This window comes from Hippoglossus hippoglossus, chromosome 14, assembly GCF_009819705.1.
Source record: "Hippoglossus hippoglossus isolate fHipHip1 chromosome 14, fHipHip1.pri, whole genome shotgun sequence".
Lineage (NCBI taxonomy): Eukaryota > Metazoa > Chordata > Actinopteri > Pleuronectiformes > Pleuronectidae > Hippoglossus > Hippoglossus hippoglossus.
In genome coordinates, this window is record NC_047164.1 from 3,065,362 (window position 1) to 3,091,260 (window position 25,899).

At 42.1% G+C, this 25,899-nt stretch overlaps 1 protein-coding gene across 1 annotated transcript in view; it reads left to right on the forward strand.

The window, feature by feature from the left end:
• Window positions 1-25,899, forward strand: part of doc2b (double C2-like domains, beta) — a 95,941-nt gene that overhangs the window by 35,672 nt on the left and 34,370 nt on the right. Inside the window, exon 2 of the mRNA XM_034607094.1 lies at window positions 13,539-13,618. Within this exon, the coding sequence (XP_034462985.1) occupies window positions 13,539-13,618 (80 nt within the window). The remainder of the gene's footprint in view (window positions 1-13,538; window positions 13,619-25,899) is intronic.

Genomic DNA, 25,899 nt, shown 5'->3' on the forward strand with positions numbered 1-25,899 from the left:
GACCGGATTGAAGACAGTGTCTTGAGTTCCATTGTAAGCTTTCAGAAGACGAGCACGAATCGAGAGGATATGAACGTTGCCCATAAACAAGTCGCTATGAATAACATAATGAAATCATCTGCCACTTTTAGGTGAAATGAAGAGTTTGGTCATTTTTTGTTTTTCATTTATTTTTATAGTTACAGTAAAAAAGACAAAAATGAGTTTCAGCCTGAAGCGTCATCATTTGTTCAACTACTAGCTAATATCTGAATCATGGTGTTTTTTAAAAAAGGGAAAAAGGAAAACTGCTTCGTCCGCCCTGTGGCCTTTTCTTTCATATTTCATGTTAACTTTCTCCCGTCTTCACCATCAAACATTTCTGACATTCAATAAATGTTCATACAATAGCCCCGCAGCCTACATTGAAATAAATTACAGCCCAAATGAAAGTGGAGCCGACGTCCGCGGGGTCGTCCATCATCGCCACACCTGCTGTTTTGGCCCCGTGAAGTCAGGAGCTAAATATCTGTCTGAAATCAACAGGATCTCACGCCGAGTGTTTCCACTCTGCTGCTGGGGAAAAAAAAAAATCCCATTGTGCAAATCTTGTTCCCATTCGGAGACACGTTGAACTCGGCCTCCTCTTGCATATTGCCTCCTGCCCATCGCTTGCTGCTTTGCAATTTCATTCAATCTTTAATAAAAGGACGGAGACGGCGGGAGTTCAGCGTCTCATCACAATGTCGATGTGATGATTTATTTTTTTTCACCGAAGCAGCTGATGTATAACGCACTTAACTGCTGCTGCGGTTTTTTTTTTTATGCAATATGGACTTTGTAGCGTCTCGTGCCTTATTTTTAAACCCTCAGCGTTTGACTGACCGAGGATTCGTCTGTGCGGCATCAACATAATCTCATTACCGGCGCTGATATACATTCAGCAAACAGATTCCCTCTGACTACGAGAGGTGGCAGTTGTTCGTGTGCAGGTGTCATTTCATATCAAAGAGCTTTTCCTTCCCTTCGTTCTGTTGTCAGTTCTGTCCAAAGATTTCATTTCACAAAGGGGTGGGGGGGGGGAGGAAGGGAAGCAAAAAGCTCTTCTTTCCTGTCTAAGCCAGTGGGCTGCAACAGTGAATGTACGGCAGGGTGGAACAGATAACTTCCCTCGGGGGAGGCTGCCAGCTCTTCATCACCGACTCCCCACTTCGCAAGTTTGTGAATAAAAATGCAAAGTTTCGCCCCCAAAAAAAAAACTATGTGTTTTATCCGTCGAGGCCTCGGACAGAAGTTTGACTTTTAACTCCGCGGGGATGTTGGACTCTCCTCTCACCCCCGTAAGTGGATTAGCACAGTGTGTGACAACAATATCATCGAGGAGTTACGCAGGCCGGTGACGAGGGGCGGCGTCTCAGGAGGTAGAGCAGGTCGTCCGTTAATTGGAAGGTCGGTGGTTTGATCCCCGGCTCCTCCAGTCGGCAAGATACTGAACAAATGGCCTCTGATGAGGAGTGTGTGCGCGTGTGGGTGAGAGTGTTAGAGAAGCTGTGTATGAAACAAAAGCTCTGTGAATTTGAGTTAATGCAACTGCAGTTCTTTACCTTTTAGTGTACTTACCCCCCCCCCCCCCAACAACTTAATGCTATTGGATTCAAGAAGAACCATATAATTAGTCACCTGTAATCACCCAGTGTTTCATGTTAAATGGTTTTAAAACAGCTGCAGAGAAAAGAGGAGGAGACAGATCCCTGCAAAGCTGCAGGAGCGTCACTCTCCTTTAAATCAATAAACACAGTGATAATAATTCTATGGAAATGAAAGTGATTGATTCCGCTCACTGATACTGGTAACTGTGTTGTTACGCTTCACCGGGCAGACACCGGGTGAATCTGGAGTTATAACGCAGGTGCTCTTTTTTTTGAAGTTGAAGAAGAAACTGTTGTTTGACTTCTGGCAAATCTATGAGTGATTCTCTCAGTTGGGCTCATTTCAGCCATCACTGATCTCATTCATGTTTCCATACACCGGCAGCGGTACGCTCCTCCCACACACAGATATGGACACTTGTTAAGTTCACTTCCTCCAGCCAGGAGGGAAGAGGGCACAGACTGCAGCTGGACATTTATTTCATAAATAAAGACGACTATAATCTCTCCCTGTAAAAGCCTCAACCTGGAGGGAATAATTAAGCGTCCTGGCAGCCAAGGTCACGGCGAGGACAGAGCTGGGGAAGTGAAGCCGCTCATTTCTGAAAACCCAAAGACAACATTTTGGACAAAATCCCTGACCCTTAATATTTCATAACGACAGAGTAATTACACAAAGATCTTTTTGCTTATCACCTGTCGAATCAACAGAATTTATTAAAATCAAGGATCCGGCCTGAAAAATGGATTCCGTGTCCACTCGGAGTGAGATCATGTCGCCGTTGGTCTGATTTATTGTAACAGGATTTCCTGGATATAATTAATAAATAATTGATATTAGCATCAGCCTCCATCCAAATACAAAACCCGCTGACCTTTATTCTAAATGAGTCTGCAGCTGAAATCCATGGGACGTATTGAACGAAGCAGGCCGGAGCTTTATAGACCGAGACACAGAGGAGATTGAAGATGTGGTGTGAAAAGTCTTTTGAGAGGCTCATTGGTTTATCCATTATCCCGACAACTACGAGACTGAAACTCATGCTCCTTTCAGGATGAACTAACTTTGGCGAACCTTTTAACTTTTCATCTAACAGCATTATCCATCCTGCCATTCGATATGAACACGGCTCCATCCTCTGAGGGGGGGGGGGAGGCGATGAACATCCTGGAAAGGTCGCCAGCGTTTCACTGGGCCGACGTATAGAAAACAAAGATTCACTCCTGCAGTCGATTTTAACTGACTCCGATTAACCTCACTCCAATGTGCATGTCCGTGGACTGTGGGAGTAAACACATGCAGAAATTAGAACGTGCAAACTCCCCACAGAAAAGAACCTGGACCGTTTTCACTGTGAGACGACCACTGCACCACCGTGCCGCTCTTCCAGCATCACAACCAGAATTGAATGTGTCGGTTTAACACCAAACTAATGACATTCTGATCATTAGCTGTTCTTTGTGTTTAATGCAAATGAACAAACACGCCCCTGTACTCGCGGTGAACATTTACCATCCTCCACATCAGCGTGGCGTCATTGTTATTGCCAGCAGGTTAGCATGCTGACATTAGCATTCAGCAGAAAGCACCAGCGTGCCTGTAGTGTAGCTCTTGACTTTCAAACAGGAGAACAGGTCACAGAGGTTCAGATCCGGGCTTCACATGCACCACACATACGTATCGACAATGGACCAATCAGGATCAAAGCATGATGACTTGCTCTTTGTACAGAAACGTTGTCCATTTGCATGTAAAGCAGGGAATCACGAGTGGTCCCTCAACACGTATGTGGAGACACATTTTAATCCCAGGGTTGAAGTAACAAGCTGCAGGACCTTGAGCACCATCTGATCTAGGGCCCCCACAAGACAACATTAATCGTCAGTGCTTTCCCAAATGCATATCGACCAGTTAAAATAAAATAAAGTGAGATTCTTATGAGCCTTTTCTGCTCTGACTCGGAGCCTGGGAGTCACAAATCAAACCCGGCTCAATGACTCTGTACAAGAGGCCACTTTACACAAACAACACATCCACTCCAGCCCGCTCCTTGCTCCTGAAGGTTTCCATCGCTGTAAAAATGACAAGCTCCTTCCGACTTTGATTCAGATTCACTCTCCACACCAGCCCGGAGGTTGCCTGAGGTCTTTGACCACATGATAAATGTAGTTGTTTCTCTGGGAGGCTGCAAAAAAAAAAAACACAAACAACAACCTGCGTTCAGTGAAACGTTAACGCTGGAGAGACCTTGTGGTGATTGCTGCATCACCCCCGGATGCTGCAGAGGGCGTAAACCAACACTTGTTGCCTTCGCTTAAACAAGCACGGTTCAGCGACCCATCAGGAAAAGAGCTGCACAGACCTACACCTCGTCTTCCTCTGTCTTTTAACTACCACGCACGTATGATCACGTACCGTGTGCTGACATGCACGCACACTTCACTGCTTCCACACTTGTGATGCACGCTCACATGAGCACATACGCTGAATATTTTATGGGCGCATATCTAATAAAAGGGAGACCATGAGCAACGCTGACAAAATGTGTCACACTCCGCTGGCTGTTGTAATTAACAGGATTTGACCTCTGCCCCGTTAATGTGGAGGACTGACACAGGGTCACATGAACTCTGCTGTGAAAAAGCTAATTTTAGCCTCTAGTCTGACGTCACGTTGTCATGTGATTTGACGTAGTTTCCATGTTAAACATATTCAAAACAAATCAAAGATATTCAACGACGCAACATAACAGGTATTTTTTTTATATCCAAGTGAATCTCAGTTCAGCAAAGTGTTGGTGTTGTGGTTCCACGGTTTGTACACAGAGATACAGGAGCTGATACCTGGAGATTTGTGACGTGAAAACAGGAGACTTACAGGTTGTGTTTGGTTTATGTATCCTGAAGCATCAGCACATTGGAGTGGATCAAATTACACATTTATCAATTTCATAGTTTTCATAGTCGTAAAATAAAGATGTAGCTACAGAATCCAATTGTTAATATTTAACTTTACAGCAACATTTCGATGAAATATTGTATTAGAATTCTAAGTGTTTCTCAATTGATGATTTTATGCTTAAAGGGAAAACCGTGAAAATCTGAAACTTTAATTTACTGTGATGTTGGAACAATTTATCATATATGGAAGATAGTATGTGTAAAATGAACAAATTCAGTCACAGCTCTTATTTGAGCCTCTGACTGATTCATTTTCCATAGTAACAGCAGCAGCAGCAGCAGCGGAGGCTCACGGTATCAGTGGGTCAGAGCTTTCTGCCGCACCAAACATAATTCACCAGTGAGGAAATCTAAATTGTTTTCCATAACATCGGCGCGTGGTGTGGAAACGTAATTGCGAGACTGATGCGTTTCTATATTGAAACAGGAAATTACATTTGGTAGAAACACGTCTGGATTCATGTGCTCTTCCCACTTGGTGACTCTTTGTCAGTTTGGGTCGTTTCATAGTCACTGGAATATTATTGAGTACTGAAATCAGGCTGTTGGCCAGGAAGTACTGTAAGTCTTCATGCTTACGGTATTAGAATTTATGTACTTTATATATATATATATAAAAACTTGCTGTCTAAGTATCTTGATAAGTACGTGAGAGCCCACATGGTAAAACATTAAAACATATCAGCTATTGGTTGTTTGCTTAGATGCTGATGATTTTGTAAGTAACAATTTTACTGAGTTTCCTCCTGTCGACATAAATTTAAAAAAAGTGAAATACACTTTGCAATAATCTGGGAAATGGGATTTACCGAAGAAGAGTTGTTTGCTTTGTTGCCAGGAATTTAAAAATATATATAAAACTATCAGAATAATAATATTTCTCCTGTAAATTCAAGATGGTCTTGTTGTTGATGAGGTTAATTAAGCCAATATAATCACTTTATTTGTTGTAATTTATAATCAGGCCAATGTGTTGAATGTATTTCTGTTTAGATATTTAGACGTCATGTGTTTCTACCTGCTGGCTGAGGCTCCTTCTCTGCTGCCTGCGTGTCCTGGAGAGAGTTTAGTTTATCGTTCTACATAATGTGCCGTCATAATTAGCACATGTTCAAAACAACGAGACGCTGTCATTACATCAACGAAACAAAATGTCCCCTTGTCAAAACACGCAGGAAGTTCAGAATTAATATGAACTCCATCCGAAAGCATTTAGATGCTTCGGTGTTTTCCCCCAAGTTTTATTTCTCATTAAAATGCAAATGTGAGCAGTCACAAGCTCCAATCATTTCCCTGTCAGAGGAAGTTTCTGTCATGTCTCATAAAACATTCCCTCATGACAACAGATTACATGGTAAAGAGCAAACTGAAATATATCCGTGTCAAAATCCTGTTTTTTTTTTTTCAGACGTGAAATCTGTGATAAAAAGCAAAAAAACAAACAAACGTCTTTTACAGAAACCCGTCTCCCCTCAGGAGAGAGAGAGTCTCCCTCTGAAGAGAGGAGCAGAACGAGAGGCTGCAACAATGCATGCGATCTAATTGCTCATTCAAGCGTCACAGAGGCAGACAAATTAACACTCGGGCAATTTATCTCTCCGTCTGCAGTACAGGTGCATTGTGGGACTCCCCTGGCTCTCTGAAGAAACATGCACACTAGAAGTTTAAACATTCAAAGTTAAAAGATTCAAATGTGCACCGGTGGGAGAATGAGGAGATTGATACCACTCTCAAGTCTGATGTGCCAATAATGACCGTATATATATATATATATATATATAGAGAGAGAGAGAGATGGAGATGGAGATAGAGAGAGATAGAGAGATAGATAGAGATAGATAGATATAGAGATATAGAGATATAGATAGAGAGATAGAGAGAGATATATAGAGATATAGAGATAGATATATCTCTATAGATATATCTCTATAGAGATATATATATCTATAGATATATATATCTCTATAGAGATATCTCTAGATGGAGGATGTGTCTCCTCTTCCTCCCAATGTACGAAAACGAAGCCAAATTATCCAGGATACAGGTTGCGGCCATCTTGTGCTGGTTTCATGATGTTTCACCCTGTTTTTATAGGATTAAATTACAAATTATACACTTGAACATACATCGGTCTGTTAAAGAACAACTTAAAAAACTTAAAGTCCTGTAGGCTAACATGGAGGAGGCAGGATTTATGCCCTATAATGCAACCAGCCACCATTGAGTGTTTAATATGTTTTGGCTTCACTTGTCGTCCATCTTTATATTCAGTCTGAACACTAGTCAGTAAAATATGAAGCCAGCTGGTCGTGTAGCTTAGCACAAAAACTAGCAACAGGTGACTAAACTGCCTCTGTGTATGTTTATAGACAAGCTAGTGAAGAAAACTGAATATTTAACAGGTTAAGTACTCATGTTGTTGACAGGGGGTTGGTGGAGAACAAAACGGAGCTAAAAGTTTAGTGATCATTCGACTTGTGATGATAAAAACGATGTTTCCGCTCACACGTTGACAACACTTCATTTAAATGCTAATATGTGAGGGCTGTTGTTTATTTTGGACTTTCTGTTAGCTTAGTTTCTTCAGGTTATAACAAAAAGGTAAGAAACTTAACACAAGGGTTTACATACTCTACGAAAAACTCAAATGTAAATGTGTAAAATCGACTATTTTGCATGTAGAATCCATGAATCCCAAATTTTCTGTTCTTTATTGAATATTTCACTTCCAGCTCAGCCATAATGAGCAAGTCACTCTGGGTTTGACCCAGTTTGCAAGATGAATCACTTCGCACTCAATTTATGCAATTTGACTTTGAGCTATTTAGCGGTAATGGCACCGTAATTGCGCTTCTATTCCACCTGAGCGAGCCCAGGAAATAAACTGTTGGCGGTGCTCACACTGTGCTGTACATCTCTCCGGCTCCGTAACCTCGGCTGCTCCCTGTTGATCAGCAGTCAGACTGTGAGAGAATATTAAAGTTCAGCTGCCCTCACAAAGCCCACGTCTGCAGTGGGTTTACCTGAATGTTTCAGCACAGAGAGAGAGAGAGAGAGAGAGAGACCAGGTTTTAAGTATAAATGTACAGAGCGGTGCGGTGCATCATGAACCGGGAGGTGACGGCCCGGTCAGCCTCACTCGAGGGGGGGGGGGGGGGGGGGGGGAGAATTGCCTCTGCAGTTTAGCCTGGAGGGAAGTAATGGAGCCGGTGTGGCACTCCTCTTTCCCGAGCATTGTGTCGGCCACTCTGACGGCAGTCATCGCTCTGAGAACCTCCCGTCCCTGTCAGCTGCGTCTCCGTCACCAGCTCCTTTAACACCGTTATTGCCACGAGAGTGAACCGTGACCACAAATAGCTCTCGGCCCGGCTGTGTTGTCGCATGAGGCGGAAGCGTGTGAATCTGTATGATCAGCAGTTTGTTCCCTGTACCCCCCAATTCTTCACTGTAGTGGACATTGGTGACCGGTCCACATGCGACTCACGGCTGATCTGCTTTGGTATCGTCCGCTGCCTGTTTTTGCCAAGAACCCAGGATGTCTGTTGAATTTGATCAAACCACGTCATAAACCCTGCTTCGTCCATTGGTGGAACATGGACCAGACAAACAAAGCAAAGCACACGCCAAATAAATTCTTTCCAAATACGTTTTAGAACTTTTCAAGGACTGAACTGCTCTGAACCAACTGTGTTGTTCATAAGCATCATTGGGGCTGATGACAATAAACATTTTAGGGAGTAAAGAAAGATCCCCCCCCTCCAAGAAAACTAAAACCTGCTTTGGGGAAACTAACAGAACACTAAGCACTGCAACAAAACAGGTCCTTGGGTTCTGAAAGCCAAGTCACCCACTAAATCTATCAAAACGATAGAATAACAGGAGAATTGGACCTAAACCAAAAGATAGTGGGAGTCACAGAGAAAATGGACAAATGACAAACTCTTAGAATAAACAAAACCAACAACACAAACTCAGAGAAGCAACTGAAGGTGTTGAGCCTCTGACAGCAAACAAGAAACTGAACCAGGAAACCAAACGTCCTTACAAACCCTGGAGCCTCAGCTGATTCCCACCAGCTGACGGAGATCCCAGCTGCATCCCACTGCTCCTGATGAACTGGGGAACCAGTGACCTGGACTCTGATCTGCAGACGATCTCTATGGCCTTAACAATATATATATATATATATATATATATATATATATATATATATATATAAATACTCTGGGTTGGTTGGATGTTGGATGTTAGTCGATTCGTAGTGGAGACGATTGACAGGAAACTACCAAATGGAAATAAACTACTAACTAAACTTGGAACAAAGCATCTTTTGTATTAGTTTGGATAAATCTACTTTTATTCATTTCAACATCTCTTGAGTATCTTTTTTTTCTGCCTTTGCTTTCTGTAAAAATATCGATCATCATACTCACACATGCACATGATTGACCAGCATCAGCCTCAGATACATAAAGGAATAAAGAAAGACCAGGTGAAGCAGCGAGACACAAATATAAATCACCTTTTGTCAACAGCAGACGTCGATGTCGGCACAACGAGTGAGCGAGAGAGCAAAAGAAAAAATCTGAAATCCATAAGTTTCAAGGTTTTCATGCTGGAGCAGAAATACAATTCTCCCATTTGAAGGTAATTTGACAATTTGACAACTACACAAGCACGGCTGGTTTTTCAAAACTGTTAGAAGCCTGTGATATATTTTTACGGCCGACTTTTAATCAATGCCCTGCCCGGAGGACGCTCTGTCCGTGTCACTCGAAAAAGCCGCGATCCATCGTGGTCAATGCGTCCGCCTCGAAATGTTGCTGCAAGCAACGGCTGCGATAACAGGCGGTGAGTTGTGTCAGCACATGAATCATCACGCACAGCGGGGCACCACTGACTTTGTGCAGAAACTGATGACGCTGTAAATATTTTAATAACTTTCTCTCCCTGGGAAACATCCACATCCAGCTGATCTTCCACCAGAATCCTCTCAGAGTGTCGCCTGATGTTTGCTCACAGTTTACACACTCGTGTGGCGTCGTGCTGCAAACGCACTGCTTCCATCTGCAAGCTGATTTCATTTGTCATCATTCTAACATGTCGCTTTCCTGGAAATTACTTTTAATCTGAAATCACTGTGTCTGAGAGTAACTGAGCTCCTTCTGATTCAAATGATTCTCTACAAACTCCTTTTCAGGATCTGCTCCTGTAAAGCAGATATAATGAAACAAATCTTTATTAAAGAAAGACGACAACTAGACCTTTTGTTATATATTTTGACGACTTGTGTTCTTACATTATTGAGAATGTTTTCAACAATGTTCAAAAGCACGAAAGTCCTTCGTTTTAATTTGGTCGACTTTTAATTGCGTCACATTCTCTTTACCCGAGGACTCGTCCGTCTCTGCTGTAACTTCTCACGACGTCTGACGCCAGTTAGCCGGTCGGACAATATTTTGAATAATCACTCGTAATGAATCGAGATTATTCTTCTAACATTTGAATACCTCACCTCACCTGTGAACATGATTTGCACCTTTTCATCAACAGTGGCACTGAGGACAATAACTCCCATGATCCCTCACTTCCTCACGACATCATCAAACTAGGTTGATTGAGGGACCTCTAGTGGCCGAAGTTAGATATCGTACGTTTAAAAGCTTTTGTGGAAATTCTTGTCGACTTGTTTTTCAGTTGTTTGGACTGGAGTTGTTTTATTTTTTTTAATCATTTGCAGTGTGTGCCCAACCATCCTTCCACCTCCCTGGTGTGTTTAGTCTCTACAGCTGTTCCCTGGTGTTTCCTCACAGTTCTGTTTGTTCCTTTTAAAGCTCCAGGCTCGTTCCCTGATGATTCTTCTCTGTTTGGTCCGTTGGTTAATTTCCTGGGTTTCTCCTGCTTGATGCATGAGTTAGCTTTTCACCTCCAACAACGACTGTAAACTTGCATTTTTCTTTACACTACATTGTTTCTACCGGCCTCGTCTGTATATTCTGCAAATTGGCTCATGTTGAAACTCCAGACGTAGCACAAATAAAGTGATTTAGTCAATTCTGTGCAAAGAACATATGTTTCTTTGCAGAAATGTGGTAATTATTGCTTTCGGCACAGTAAAGTAGTCACTTGAGGATGAATTAGATCTATCACATCACATTTCCACGGAAATTAGGCTGCACAGCAAGACGGAAATACGGCTCCGACAGGAGAAAAATGAAGTGACTCCACTTTATTATTCTCCTGTCAGGCTCACAGAGCTGATCTGGGCAGAACCCCACAGCTCCCCAAATGGCTCATGCAGCTGCAGAGCGACATGGTGTTACAACGAGCACCCCCTGCAAACTGCCTAATACCATCCCACTGTTCCCCCCCGAACACAGATGAACTGAGGCTCGGTTACAGTGGATCAAATATTAATGTTGTCAAAGGACAAGCTTCATCTAGGAAACAACGTTTGTCTTTCTGGGAAACATATCGGAGAATTAAATCTAAATCTGCAGAGAAAAGGGAGCCACAACTTTTACAGATTCACTCTGGAGACATTATTTGACAGGAAATACACAAAGAGGTCTGTTGTGGTATTTAGATCTGCAAGTGTGTGTGTGTGTGTGTGTGTGTGTGTGTGTGTTGGGGGTAAAGTGGTCAAGACGTTCAATCCCCATTGATGAGCTCAGCTCTCCACAAGCACTTATTCACTGCTTGCTCGGAGACTCAGGACATCTCTCATCATGAATATAGACTCATGTAATTTAGTGTTTGGAAGCCAACAGGTTATCGATGGTGCATCTCATCAAGGTTCACAGTAGTAAAGCTGACGGAGAGTCTGAGGCCCCGAGAAATCAAACCTCGTAAAATATTCAAGCATATAATTAGAGACTTCACCACAGTATCTGTCATTTAAAAAAACTGTACGAAGTTTCCTGATATGTTCATTCATCACAGCCGTCAAATTTTCTCTGAGCGCGACATCGAAGCGTTGACCTTCCCGGGGCCGGAGCTGCTGGCTGCCGCCTTCCTGACCTCTTCACCTCTGTTGCTCTACCGCTTCTCGCTCCACCACTTCAGACTGAGCTGAGCTTTCTGCACTTTTAAATAAATACAGTGTACCCGGCGTACACGTTTGGAAAAAACCTTGATGTGATATCAGTACAACACTGGAAGAAGCAGGAAAAGAATCAATAACACTCATGACGCCACTTAAGCAGAAATTAACAGGGAATGCCACATGTTACCATGATCCAATGACAGGTCTTACATGTGTGTGTGTGTGTGTGTCTGACATGTGTAATATGTAAATAAACACCTAGGTTTGCTGTAACATGGCTTTAGACTTTTACACTTTGCAGACTAAAGACCTAATTTAACAAATACCAAAAGTTAAACACAAATCTCAAATGAAAAATAACCAAATTATCAGTTTTACTAATTCAATTTGATGATTGTTGGTTTCTAAGATTTGTAATTTAATTTAATTTATGTTGTGCAAATTACTAGAAGGCAGACTTTCTATTTCCCACACAGCACCGTCAGGACTCCTGAGGTTTGAAGTTTTAGATCCTGTGATTTGGTGTTTGGAGTTTAAGAGGAGATTTGCCAAAGCGATATTAATTGGATACATAAATAAGAAAACTAAACTTTGGTGCTCCTCTTATTGATTGAAGAAATCGACAGTAAAAGGTGGATATAGCGTGAAGACGGCATCAAAGAGCATCAAAGCAAATTTGAAACCATCAGGCGGTAATATTAAGTTGTCAAATTGGAAAAAATGTATTGACATAATTAAAGTGTCACATAGGTTGAATACATCTATTTTTTTCTCATAATTATAATTAAAAAAAATTGTAATCTATTCAGTTGATTCTGTTTTGGAGCTTCGTCCAATCAGCTGTTTTATTCTCCTCCTCCTCCTTCTCCCCATTATTTAAATCCCAGTCTGAAAGTGAAACTCACTTCACCCCTGCTTGTAATTAACCCGGCGCTTCCTCTACTGCGTCTTGTTAAAGCTGCGCGGTGCCGAGCGGCCGACTGTAACACTTTATCCTTTGTCCTTTTCAAAATGCCAAGTGACGAGGGACACTCGGCTCCTGGACTAATGAAATGTTGTTAGGATGAAAACATTTCAACGAGCGCAACATATAAAAACCAGGCCGTGTGTCTTCAAAGGGCCTCACAGCCTCTGAAGCTTTGTGTGGCAGCTTTTAGTTCTGCTTTACTCACACTTTGATATTCAAATGGAAAGTGAACAGTATATTAGTTGCGTGTATTTGTAAGATATTTCACCACCTCCGTGTTTTATGTCCTTTTGAAAAATGAAATCAAGTGGACGTGATCTAAAATGTGGGGATGATGCAGTGAATGGTTCCTTTTATAATTTTATATTCCAGGGTTTTTAGATACTGGACTTTAATATCTCAACAACTGTTGAAGGGATAGATAAGAACTCTTTGTGCTCCCCAGATAAGATACTTGATAAGAAAACTTTTTTTCCTTTCAATCTTGTGTCGTGCTGTAAAGATCAACAGGTCAGGACTGTACCACTTTAAAGACGAGCTGCTTATAAACGGCTGTGGACTTGATTGCGACTCTCGGCGTCGCCTGCCCACTGTACCGGACTGAAAGAGTCCACCTGAGGTTTCCCCAGTTCTCCTGATGACCACTTAGATTACGAGCTAACTGTGCTTTTAATGTCTCTACACGACTAAAAGACTCTGAAGCCGAAAAACCTCAAAACCCTGATCATTAATTTTCCGTAAATGTCCATTTCTAGGGTGATTATTGAGGCTTTAATTGCATGTCCGCGCTACTAACACCAGGAAATTTCCCATGAGGACCATTAGCGAGCTGGGCCGGATAGCTGGATTCCTTTCTCTTCCCCAGCGAAGTTGTTTGTGCAGCATGAAGACGTCTTTCCCAGCAGCTAATTTCTGTCTTTCTTCTTTGTCTCTGCAGCCACATTGGGGACCTTGGAGTTCAGTTTGCAGTACGACCAGGAGAACAATGCACTAAACTGCACCATTAACAAAGCCAAGGTGAGCCACTGTGACGATGACGTTGATTTGCAGCTTTTAAATTCACAACCCAGACATTTATGGAAATACAGTGACTGAAACAAGCAAACTTTTCATAGCAGTTATTTTTCTTTCAGCTAAATGAATCCATCTCATCGTACAAACATCCATCACAACCTCGCCAATCAGACAAATCAATGCAAATCAATTAACAGCCCTTCAATATGTTTCTCAGATTCAATCAGACAACTGTCAAAGATGAACACTTTAGCAGCAGCCTACTCTCGTGTCCGCCCACACACACACACACACACACACACACACACTGGCACAAAGAGGCTGTGGAGTAACCACACATCCCACAGTCTGCGTGAGATTTACATCTATTTCCATCTCGTAAAAGTCTGTGTAGCAGTAAGAAATATGTGTTTTGAGTTTGTCACACACCGCAGAAGAACGTGTCCTCGACCAACCGGCCAAATCTGAAGGATAAAAAATTATATAGTGGTGAAAAATTAGGTTTCTTAACAAATTACGATTTACTGTGACACTGTTATCACTCTACTAATCCTAAATGAAGCTAAAATACCCCGGGTGTGAATGCCACCATCTTCATCTAGTGATCGTCAGCGTGATAAGAACGGTTTAAAATGACGACTGTGTGGTCCGTGTCCCATCCATTAACATGGAGGAGGCGGGATGTATGACCTATACCGCAGACAGGTGGTGATCGAGACGGCGTCATGTCGTCCATCTTGTTCCATGGTGGTCGTTGAACTTGGGTAAAGCTGAACTAAAGACGCAGGAGACAACATTTAACATTTATTTGCATAATTTACAAAATGTATTGATTTTATAATGAATTCTCTTCAATAACACTTTGGCCTGAGACTTGCACACCTGAATAAAGTGCTAAAATATTAACGTTAATATTCTGTGTTTTAAAAAATGCTAAAAAATGCAATATTTTCAGTTTCTTATCCAGTGGTAAAAATCTCCTCTTATCATGCAGCACTCGATCAGAACGGATTAATGTCTCAGCCGTTTAAAGACGCCAAGTGGACAAACACTGAGGAATCGATGAATTCTTAGATAAATAATCTATCAACATAACATCCACCACATTGGAGGTGGGCAGAGACAACTAACTCGTATCTGATTTTAATACGGAGCCAATTTTGAGTTAATTTACAGTGAGTCTGAGTTGAGGGGTGTTTGTCCTCTGTGATGTGCTCCGGTGTTCGTGGTGATGAAGTGAGGGATCTGTCAGCCACGGCTGCTGTCGGCAGCTGTAACTCTTCCCATCTATCTTTCTGAATGGGTGGTACGGAGGAGAGTGGGCATCAGAGAGCCAGCCTTGGCAGGAGAGTTGGACAGCAGAGCAGGCGTCGGGCCATCTTGATTTATGGAGGTTATTCTCTATAAGACTCTGCCCCTCGACGTCTGCCGCGCATCCGAGCAGAGAAAATGATTCTTCTCTCTCAAATACCGTATCTTCCAATTTCCATGATTTAATTTGTTTACCAAAGCACTTATTCAAACCACTGCATCTTTTTTTTGCTGCCCGGCTTCCAGAGCTGCAGTCGCCTGAGTAGTAACTGTAATTGAGTGTTCTCTGATTAATCATGTCTCTAATTAGATCTTATGGACCCTGGCTCTGGGTAGAATGAGAGGTTTACACAGCAGGGACAGGAAGTTTGCTTGGAAGTTCTGTGGACTCGGGCTGGGGCCTGGCGTGGTGCTCATAGTGTACAATGCAAACAGGACTTTACAACAGTTTATACAACAGTAATAGCTCATATGTACAAAGCTTATATATCGTCACAGGCGTCAAAATCTGTATTCAGTGGCAGAAACTGACAAAAGGTCAGAAAACATCATTTAAGAAAACAAAATGTTAAAGGAGCAAACGACCACTGGTCTGATTCTTATTCCAGCAAAGAACAATAACTCAAGTGAATTAAATTTCTAAAAGATAGAATATGAGGAATGCAAAGGGGCTGATCTCTGTATGCATCTCCACTTGCTGGAAATATATGAATAGCAGAATAGTTTTTTTTGGAGATAAGAAAATGGTAGAATTAGAATAGTGAGTGTGTGTGGGCGCATTACTCATTAATCCATCATCCCGACCTCCACAGTATCTACACACACAGGCACTGAATGTAAATCAGATGGGAATGTTCCTTGGTTAACTGGCATTTAGATTTCGGAAGGGTAAATATAAATATCCTCTGAACTCTTGTTGTGTTGCTAATTGCTGTTTTACTTTCTGCAGACCTCACGTCTATCTTTGGACCTAATTGAATAGATCAGTCTGATTATCTGCCTCGTCAACTACAGACGTATTTATGGCCTCACACTGCGCCTCCTCTCTTACAATAAGTCAACTTGTCAGGAAATACGGAATATGTCTTATCCTGTTTTGGCGAGTATCAGTGGTGGGGTCCCTCAAGGCTCCACCTTCGGTCCTGTGAACTTCTCTTGTTTCCATTTCCTGTGTGATTATATAGATTTTGTCACTGTTAACAATAACACTCTCCTATACCTCACACTCAAAGATAATAGGTGTAGTTTAAAAACACTCTGGGGCTGTTTTGAGTACTTGGAGTAAATGTGTCTTGTAGAGTTTCAACGGCATTTCTGAAATTGCCCCTTTTTTGGCTTCCTGGACTCCGGCATTGTCTCTAAAGTGTTGAATAGGGCTGAAAAAGGTTTTATTCTGATATGTTTCCCCTTTTAACTTCTCATTCAAACTAATATCTACCTCTTAGCTCTGAGATCTGTTGCGTTTCCGGATGCACCAGACAAGGACGGCTCAAGGACTGAGTGTTTCGATGGTTTCTGGATGAGACCCAGTTTTACCGTGCGTCACGCTGAAAGCAGGAAAGGGTCCAGTTCTACAAATGTTGTGCTTGTTCTATACCGAATATTTTACTAAACTGTGAAACCATGAAAATATTCACAACAGCTCAGTGGAGCAGTTTTACACTTAAGGTAAAACATTTGTGAGTTTCTAGCCGGCCGCACTCGTCAATCAGCCTTGTTAATAATTTGTAAGTGGGACTAATGAAAGGTAGAAGGACAAAAAGCCCATAGACTCATACTTGATTTAATTAAATCCTTCACAACAGTTTGATGATTCACGTTTTTGGTTTTTTTAAATGAAAGCTACTCTCACAAAGTGAAACGACTGCTGCGAGAGCCTGTTTTTAGTTTTTCACCCTCATGGTAAAGATTCAAACCTCTTATCCTTTCACATCGATGCTCCGTGTCCCGGAGGACTGTTTATGAAATAACACCCTGTGACATGTTATCTCACAGGGGTTTTTAACATGTCACAGTGAGCGTTGTTTATTCACACGCTGACATCCATCCCACCAAGCAATTCACTGCTCCGGGAGGAAAACTCGCACCTATTTGAGCCCAAGACGTTACAGTGACGCTCAGATTATGTTTGGGGACAAAAGTTACAGCTGCAGGCAACGAGGACTATCTTGGTATCTGTCAATCAAATGGAATAAAGTATCAGGGAAGATCTAAATCGGTTAATGGCTGTTTGCTCTTAATAGATATTTCAATTTAGGTAAATATATCATAATGAAACCTGATGCTTCTTCCACTGAGCAGTAAATGTCAATGTGCTCATGTAATCAGATCTCAGCTCAGTGTAACTGTAATAAGTACAGTTCTCTGATCCTCTGTATCCAACGCACGTTTAATATTACAAAACGCATTTATTGTAATTATAGTGTACATACAACATGCTAATAATAATCTACGGTGATAGCATAGCAATAATAATAATGATAACAGCACAGCATAAAAATATCATGGTAATATCAGTAATAATACAGTAGCAGTAGTGTTGTAATAAGCCAGATATGTATTTATGACTAGCATGTAAGAGGTGTTTACATATATACACTCATATATACACATAAACATAGTATATGGATATAGTACATACTATCAATATAGTGTATACTGTCAGATATAGGACAGTTAGAGCATCTTTACTGATATGAGACTTTTATATACAGTAGATCCCAGGTTCCTTCCTCTAAGAACAAAAAAGATATCAACTCATCTGAAGACAGCGTTAAAGATATATATAATAATATTATTGCTGAATTTGAATTCGTACACAATACTTGTCAGAGAAAAATGTAATCACGTTACTGTATAATTATCTTCTTAGTATCACTGTCCGACCTTGTTTGGATCTAAGTTCTTCGTCCTATATTTGCCGATGAAGTTAGAAATAAGAGAAAAAGTGCTTATTTATATTCTCATGTAGGACAACGACACGTATTTCACAACACTGCTGTGTGTGGATGATGATGTGTGATTGGCTGCGGCCTCACGTCACAGGGTCAGACTTTAGCTTTTGTCCGAGACATTAAGTCCGAACCAACTACTTTTGCTTCTCTGTGGACGTCCACCGGCTTCGTGGGCTCCTCGCTGCAGCCGGTGAATCAGATCACATCCGTTGTAATGTCTCTAATGACAGAAATAAGTCAATTTCAGCCTCTTTAAATGGACTTTAATTGATTTAAAAAGGGCGTTCATACATGTGGACACGCAGGGAGACAAATATAGCTCAGAGCTGACGGCGCCTCCTCTTCGTGGTCTTCGTCTCCGTTGGCTGCGGCAGGGAGGATGTGTGGGATCAACCGTGACTCAATCACATAGAAACGATTTTTGGTCTAAAATTCAGCTTTTTATTGGATGTTTCTCTCTCACTGGTGAGATTTCACACAACGACTCGCAGCCCTCGGACTTAAAGAGTTCTGCCTGATATATAAAACTGGTAAAACGTCACTGGTAATATTTTAAAAACTTCGAGGTGAAGCTTATTTTCCTTCTGTGTAAGATATGAAGGAGTTTCTCATTTTTAAATCTCACTTTACAACTCGCTCCTCCAACAAGCAGAGGAGAAAGTGGGATAGAGCAGAGATTCAGGACTCAGAAGACGATAGTTAATAGAGACGGAGGAACAGATCCTCTCCTGAGTCTCTGAGCTTCTGAATCATGTGTTTAAAAATGAGCTGAGGAAGATCTGGACTCAAGTTTTCTTTCTCACGACCACGAACAGTGTGCTTGTGTTTCTTTAACAGGATGTTTATCCTCAGCGGAGGTTTGTACTCTCCAAGCTCAAATTGAAATGATTCTGCCAGCGTCTCAGGTTTACATGAACTGTAGAAAATATTCCATCAACCAGTTCCCCTCATCTCCTCCTCTGTCTCTTTCTGGCAAGATTTAAAAATGATCTGGAAATTGCCAAAAATAATAAAAGTGTCCCAGTAGTAAACAAGGGGAAAGTTCTGACAATGAAAATCTAATTTCAAACCTCATCATGTCCATGTATTGACACGTAGATAGAACTTTCTCAGAACACACCCGTGATTGATTTTTAGACTGCACAGATCCATTTTGAACCGTGCACATGATGCAACAGTATTTTTCTCTGCTGTTAAACTGGGAAAAGTGGATTTGGAAACAACATATTTTCATTGCATCACTAGAAACATAATCTTGTTGTGAAATTGTGTTTCATAAAAACTGCTGCAAATAATTTGTTTTTGCAAATGATTTCAACAAGACAGTACATGGGAGAGTTTGTCATGTTTTACTGTCCCATCTGTCCACATGTCCTGCTCCCTGTGCAGACATTGATACTGTGCGACACACAGAAAACTAACCGAGCCCGACCTGAATCCTGTGTTTTCCCTGATTACTGGAGTCGGAGATCCACTCCAACGCCTGTACACGTCATACAAAGCAGTGAACGACGTTTGAATGACACATAAAACACATCCACTCACACTCTTTGGAGGTAAAAGAACAAAGCGTCTGTTGTGAAGCTTCTACAACAGCGACAAACATCAGATATTCACCTCAGTGGCCTGTCGGATATAAAGATAAAACGGCCCCGCTCTCCTGTTTTGTACCATTTCAAAATCGCACTCAGTGACACGCTGCCACTTTCTGTTTCTTCTCTCTGCTCGGCTGACGAAAGGATTCCCCGTCTCCTCCTGTAACAACATTACATGCATCTGAAATCGTAAAAGAATTAGATTGTCTCCATCGTCGTACCTTGTTCCCACTGACGGCATCTTCACATCACCGCGCAACCTGGCTCCTGACGATGCTCCGCTTACTCAGCTTCACAAAGGCTGTAAACTTACACAACAATTAAACGTTGTAGCTCGCTAACCCTGAATTTCAATAATTCCCTCCAGCTCGCCCACACCTGACTTTTTAGATTTAGCTGCGAACAGGTCACAGCTGATCTGAGGTCTGTTTCTAATCTCCCCATCTACAGATGCAATTCATCCAGAGTGATCTGTGTGGACTCTGGAGGCTGATGCACAGAAACACACAAACGCCACATGTTATACTTTTAAACTTCGATCACATGGACGACGATAGTTTCCAGCCGTCCGTCCGACTGTAAAACATTTCCGTGCACAGTCGGACATCTCTGCAGCTGCTGCTCGGATTGAAACTGTCTTAATATAGAGACCAAGGAAGGAGGTTGCAGGGTTTATATCAGCTCATGTTCCGAGCTTCTAATTCCTCTTCTTTACCTTTAACGGTGGAAGTACAGACATCTTCAGGGGAGATAAGTGTGGTCAAAGTTCTCCTGACAACGTTTTATCCAGAGAAAAGTTACCGAGGCCAAAAACGTCCATTTGGTTCCAGACGGCTTCTTCTCTGCGTCGCTCTCCAAGTTTTCCAAAGCTCTTCAGTCTGTGTTATGAATGTATTCATACCACAGCACATATTCTCTTCACTGCCAATGTGTCCGTTGGTTATTAAGAGTTTGAAAGACACAAGAATTAGAATCTAGAAAGAAACACTGACTGCAATCTTTTAATAACCAACTACTTTGTGTTGTTTTAACAGGAAACAAATAAGATTAATATTCTCAGTGAAATTCAGTCCATGTCTTGATGTGGCAGATGTTGTGATGAATAAAATGTCCTCATAATTATGATAAGAAGAAAAAACGTCTGCGTCAGCATAGACTGTAAATAAAGATGGACGACATGACACTTCCCAAAAGTGAAGCCAAAACGCCTGATTGCCCCCTGGTGGCTAGAAAAGTCATACAGGGGGATACATGCAGTGTTAGAAGATAATAATAAAAAACTATTAATCCCAATTTTAAGGTACCAGAGAGTGAATTGCTTTAAATTGATGCACATCTTTTACAATTAAAGGTTCTTCTGGACCAGTTGTGTCTGCATCTGCACTTTCTTGTTTCCAAACTGTTCATACGCATGGTTTTGGCGAACATGCGCACATTCTCCCGTCAAGTTTGTTTTTATAGATCCCAGCTTTTGGGGCGAGAGGTGGCGTTGGCGTCTTCCAGACCCCGTGAGGCCCCTGGTGTCATTTGAAACATCTCATTATGAAAAGGGTTCCTTCAAAGCATCCATGCTCCTCGCTGCTTCCTCCGGTTAAAGTTACAGGATTCAATAGTTGTGGAGATATTGCAAAGCATTTCAAATTTGAATCTTATTTGTTTTTCTTGAAGAGACAGTGTCGTCTGTGGCATATACACATCGTCCGTAATTCCACCGTTCATCAGACGTGTAAATTCCGATGTTCGTCAGTATATTATTTTCACATACATGCTTTTACTGGCCTCGTCCTTGTGATGTACAGCTGATCGTCCTTCTCTCTCTCAGTGTTGTGGTACCTCATCGCTTCCCTCCCCGTCGTCCGACACACGTCAGAGCAAACAGCTGCACGACGAGCTCCCTCCGTAGAAAAACAAGTTTCCTGTCCTCATCGCTGAATCAGACTCAGTCTCACTATTCAATTGCAGATGTAAGACCTGTTTATTCATCTCCGCCCACACTACAACCTGCCTTCACACTCCACTGCAGTCTTTCATTCTCCTCCTCCTGCAGACTGGCCTCTCATTGCCCAGTACGCCCACACACACACATGCACACACACACACACACGCACACACAATCACACACGCACACACTTCTCTGCGTTTTTGCTCTTTTGTGTTCATTATCCGTGTTTGTATCACTTTTCGTGTCCCTGGTTTAAATAGAAAAAGCTTCTTAATACAACTCGCTGTCACTCGTAATCCCTGCATGAATTGAAAATCCTCTTTTTTTTCTATTGGTCAATCGTCACATCGGGCTGTAAATATTGACGAAACGTCAAACAGACGATGAGTCGCTGCCCGCGTCACTGCCGCAGTGAAATCAATTCCGGTTTATATCTTAACAGTTTGTGTCGGTGCTGTCGAGTCTCGGACAGATAGACGATAAATTCAATAAAAACAATAAATAAAAGTGTTTTGTGTTTGTGTGGAGGTTGTGCATCTACGGCTTCGAGTTATAGATCAACGTTTTTTGTGAGAAGCTCTTTCTTCTTAGTGACGAGACAGAGACCAGAGGATGAATTAAATCAGCGTTGAGGCCTTTGCACATCAACAGCGACACAGGAAGCTATGAATTCTTCAGGGGTGGAACTTTGATGCGTGTGATTATTAAGGAAAAATAATAAAAAGAAGAGAAACAGCTCGTCAGGAAACGGACTCACCATCGAGCAACAAGGATCTGGTGCTTTTATTTTAGTAGAGGAAGAAGAAAAAGACCACATACCCACAAACACCTGTTACTGATGAAGAGAACCTGGTGAGTTTCACTGGTTGAACCACAGCAGCTTCAGGACGGATTTCAACACGTCCGTCACACAGTTTGAAGAACGTCTGTAACAGCTGGCACCAACATCGTAGATTTTATTACTTATTATTTTATTCATTCATGTCGCCTGTTGCTCGATCGTTGCTTCAACTCGTCTTTTTTAAAGACAAAAACAACTGGCAGCAACGGATACAGACAAATATAGTTAATAAATCGACCAATAGACTTTATATCAAACTTAAATACGTGTACATGTAGGAAGTGAAACCTTCGTTAAAATCGACTTGAGGCAGCAAAAATAAAAGCAGCAACATCAGGCACAGAATCTCTGTCGCTGATGTGAAAACTTGCATTGATACAAGTTTGAACAAAAACAATTAAGTGCAAATGAATTGCATGGAAAACCGCTATTAGCTTAGCTTAGCATAAAGTCTGTCGGTGATACCTCGCCTGGGTCAACTTCACAAACACACTAACACACACATCCAAAGCTCTTCAATCAACAAGCTGTGTCTGCTTTTTGTGTAACGTGCACATTTTCTGTCTTTTGTCTTGTTTCCTTTGCACACATCCAACGTTCTTCTTCTCTTTCTCCTCCCTCTTATTCTTTTTGCATGCTCCTCGCCGTCTCTGTGTGTCGCTGCTTTATTGTTTTGCTGGATGAAAAAAAACCCCCCCAGCTTCCTGTCCCCAGATACAAGAAGGTAAGAAATGAGCTCAAATCCCAGCCAGTCCCCGGCATCAGTAGTCTCCTCCACCCACAGTCCAGACCCAGTGAACCCTGATCGAAACCATCGCCGACTCCAGTTAACCCCCCCCCCCCCCCCCGAGCTCCCTGTCGTTATCCCTGTGACGTGATTCAATTACTTTACCTCAGAAATAACATTGTTTCTTGTGAATGAGTGTTTATATGCTTCAGCTCCGTCTCTCCGCTGCTCCCGTTCTCCTCCGCCTGAACATTAGAGTCGATAATTACTCGGCAAAATAACTCAGGTGATTAAAAGCGAGGACTTTGATGAATGATGTTGACGGGAGCAGACAAAGCAAACGTGGTGATTGACTGCACTGCACAGAAAGGTCAAACAGTTTAATGATGAATTAAACATTAACTTTATACTAATAATTTTAATTAGCTTCAGAAATCTGTTATTTGTAAAAACCCAGATTCCTCCAAAACCCGTTTTCTTCAGTTTACATGAGTGAATTTCTGCTTTTCTCAGAAAACTTAAGATTAATCTACACTTTTCTAATTGAGAAGTTGGTTATCTACATTATACCACAACTTAAAAAGACACATTTAAATCTAATAAAAGTCTTTACTGCCCTGACGTAGTTCTCTAATAGAATACAAATTCAGTCAGAGCTGCAATCATAGATGTTATAATAATAATAATAGTCTTAAATGATAATACACCATTAGAGTTGTAATGTATCTTGCAGGAAAATAAGCTGTTGCTGAGTCTGTTCCTGAGCAAATGTTCCTGTATAAGTGTCCAATGTTTGTAGAAAACAGCAGCTCTGTAATAATAATAATAACTTTATTTGTATAAAAACTTTGATTCGGACGTTTACCATTTCTGATTTGGATTGTGGGGATTTTTTCTGTTACTACTGGAAATATCTCTGGTTGATTTTTACCTCTGACTCTGACACAAGCATCAGTTCAATAACAAGCAGGTTATTAAACCTTCTGATTGTTGTTTGAATGGTTGTTTAGTTTTTCCTTGAATCAGCCTCTTCCACCGAATCGATGGGACGTGACCAATGACCTGCGTGGCCTTGAGACTCGTGTGTCCCAGCGTGACCCGGCACCTCCGACCGTCTCCTCCTCCTTAACCACCCCCATCATCAGCGTTGACATTTATTGGTGATGAATGGGACCCGACTGCCGGCTCTCAACACTGTCGACTTCCATCACTCCGGGATCGGCTGGAGTAGCCTTGACCCCGGGGCCCCTCCGCCGATCCCTGGAGGCCCCCGCAGCGTTAACCCCTCCTTAAACACGACCGCAGGCCGGCTCCCCGGGGACGAGATCGATGCCTCGTCTCATCCGTCCTGTTATCTGCTGCTGCCGGTGATTGATGCCTCCTCCACCTGCGGGTGAGCAGGCCAGTCAGATATGCTAATGAAGACATATGCTGTGGCTGATGATGGCGCGGCGGAAAATAAACCCGTGTGATGATGGAGGGTTTAGAAAACAGACGTCAACAGTCTTCGCTGAGAATAAACTGCGTCTGCTGAGGCTCCAGGTTCTGATAAGATGACACTTTATTGATTTATGTAATGAAATTATTTCAGGAGAAGACCAGAGGCAAACAAAAGATAGAATTGATGCACGTAAATAAGAAAACAAACCAGGACGACACTGAACCTCCACCGAGGCTCAACAATCCTCCGTCACGTTCTTATAGTAGAAATATAAAGGAGGAAAAAAGGAAGTGGTCTGATAAACTTAATCATTTGTCACAGAATAAAGACTTAAACAGTAACCAGGAATCTCCTCATGAGAAATAAACTCAGCACAGTTTTATATAGCAATGCAAAATTGCAGTAATATGTCAACTAGAAAGGAAAAGTTGTAGAACAAGTGATTTCAAGCAATCTGGAGTTTTGCTAATCAGAAATCTGCCATTAGGACACGATGAAGAAAATCCCCTTGTAGATTTGAAGGTCTTCTGTAATCCACTGGCCTCCATTCACCAGCATCTCCCAGTCCGGGTCCTGCTCCTGATGACCACTCCTGGTCAGTGGAGTAGACCCTCTCTGTCCCTGTTCCCCTTCTCGGACAAAAGATGTCTTTTAAATGTCCGTATATTAAAAACATCAAACCTCAATATGCAAGTTACAGAAGTTATCTGAAGTATCTATCTACGGGTCCGTCTCTAACATCTCTAACATCATAACAACAGTTATGATGTTAGAGATGTTAGAGACGGACCCGTTTGCAGAATCTTGCCTCCAGGTTTCATTCCTGCTGCAGAAACCTTTTCATCTGTCTCTGTGGTCCGAGCTCGCAAAACGCAGAACTTCATACCATTCAGATTTAATCAAAATTTCTGTGATGTGGTCTTATATCACGTTTACGAAGGTGCATGTTTGCAGGATTTAAACCAGATTTTATTTCTATTTCTTCATCACACCATTGATATTGCAACCGCAGCTCCGACCCCACACGACCCCGACGTGCCCCAGCACGGCGAGCACCAGCCTCACTTCCTCCGAGAGACGTTAGAAAGGAAGCCGATAATTCCCCCCAAACAAAAGGGAGCTCGACTTCATTTCACAGCATTTACGGGCCTGTTATTCAGCCGAGCTGTTGGGAGCGAGTGTGTGCGGGCACACTGATGCATGTTACCCATCTGCCTTTTCGCCGTGGTCATTCTTCCTCCAACCCTCGGTAATTATGATCAAGCGAGTATTCACAGGCAGCGCGCGCAATCAGCTGCGTGACACAGCTGTCTGCTCATCCCAATCTAACCCCCACATAATGTGCCTCCGCTTAAATCACAGCTCAGGTGGTCGCCCGGAGGCAACAATAGGGGAAGATGAAGACGGCACATTAACCTCTCCAATCAGCTCTCATGGTGCCGTCTCAATAACCGTGTGTGGAAAACACACAGT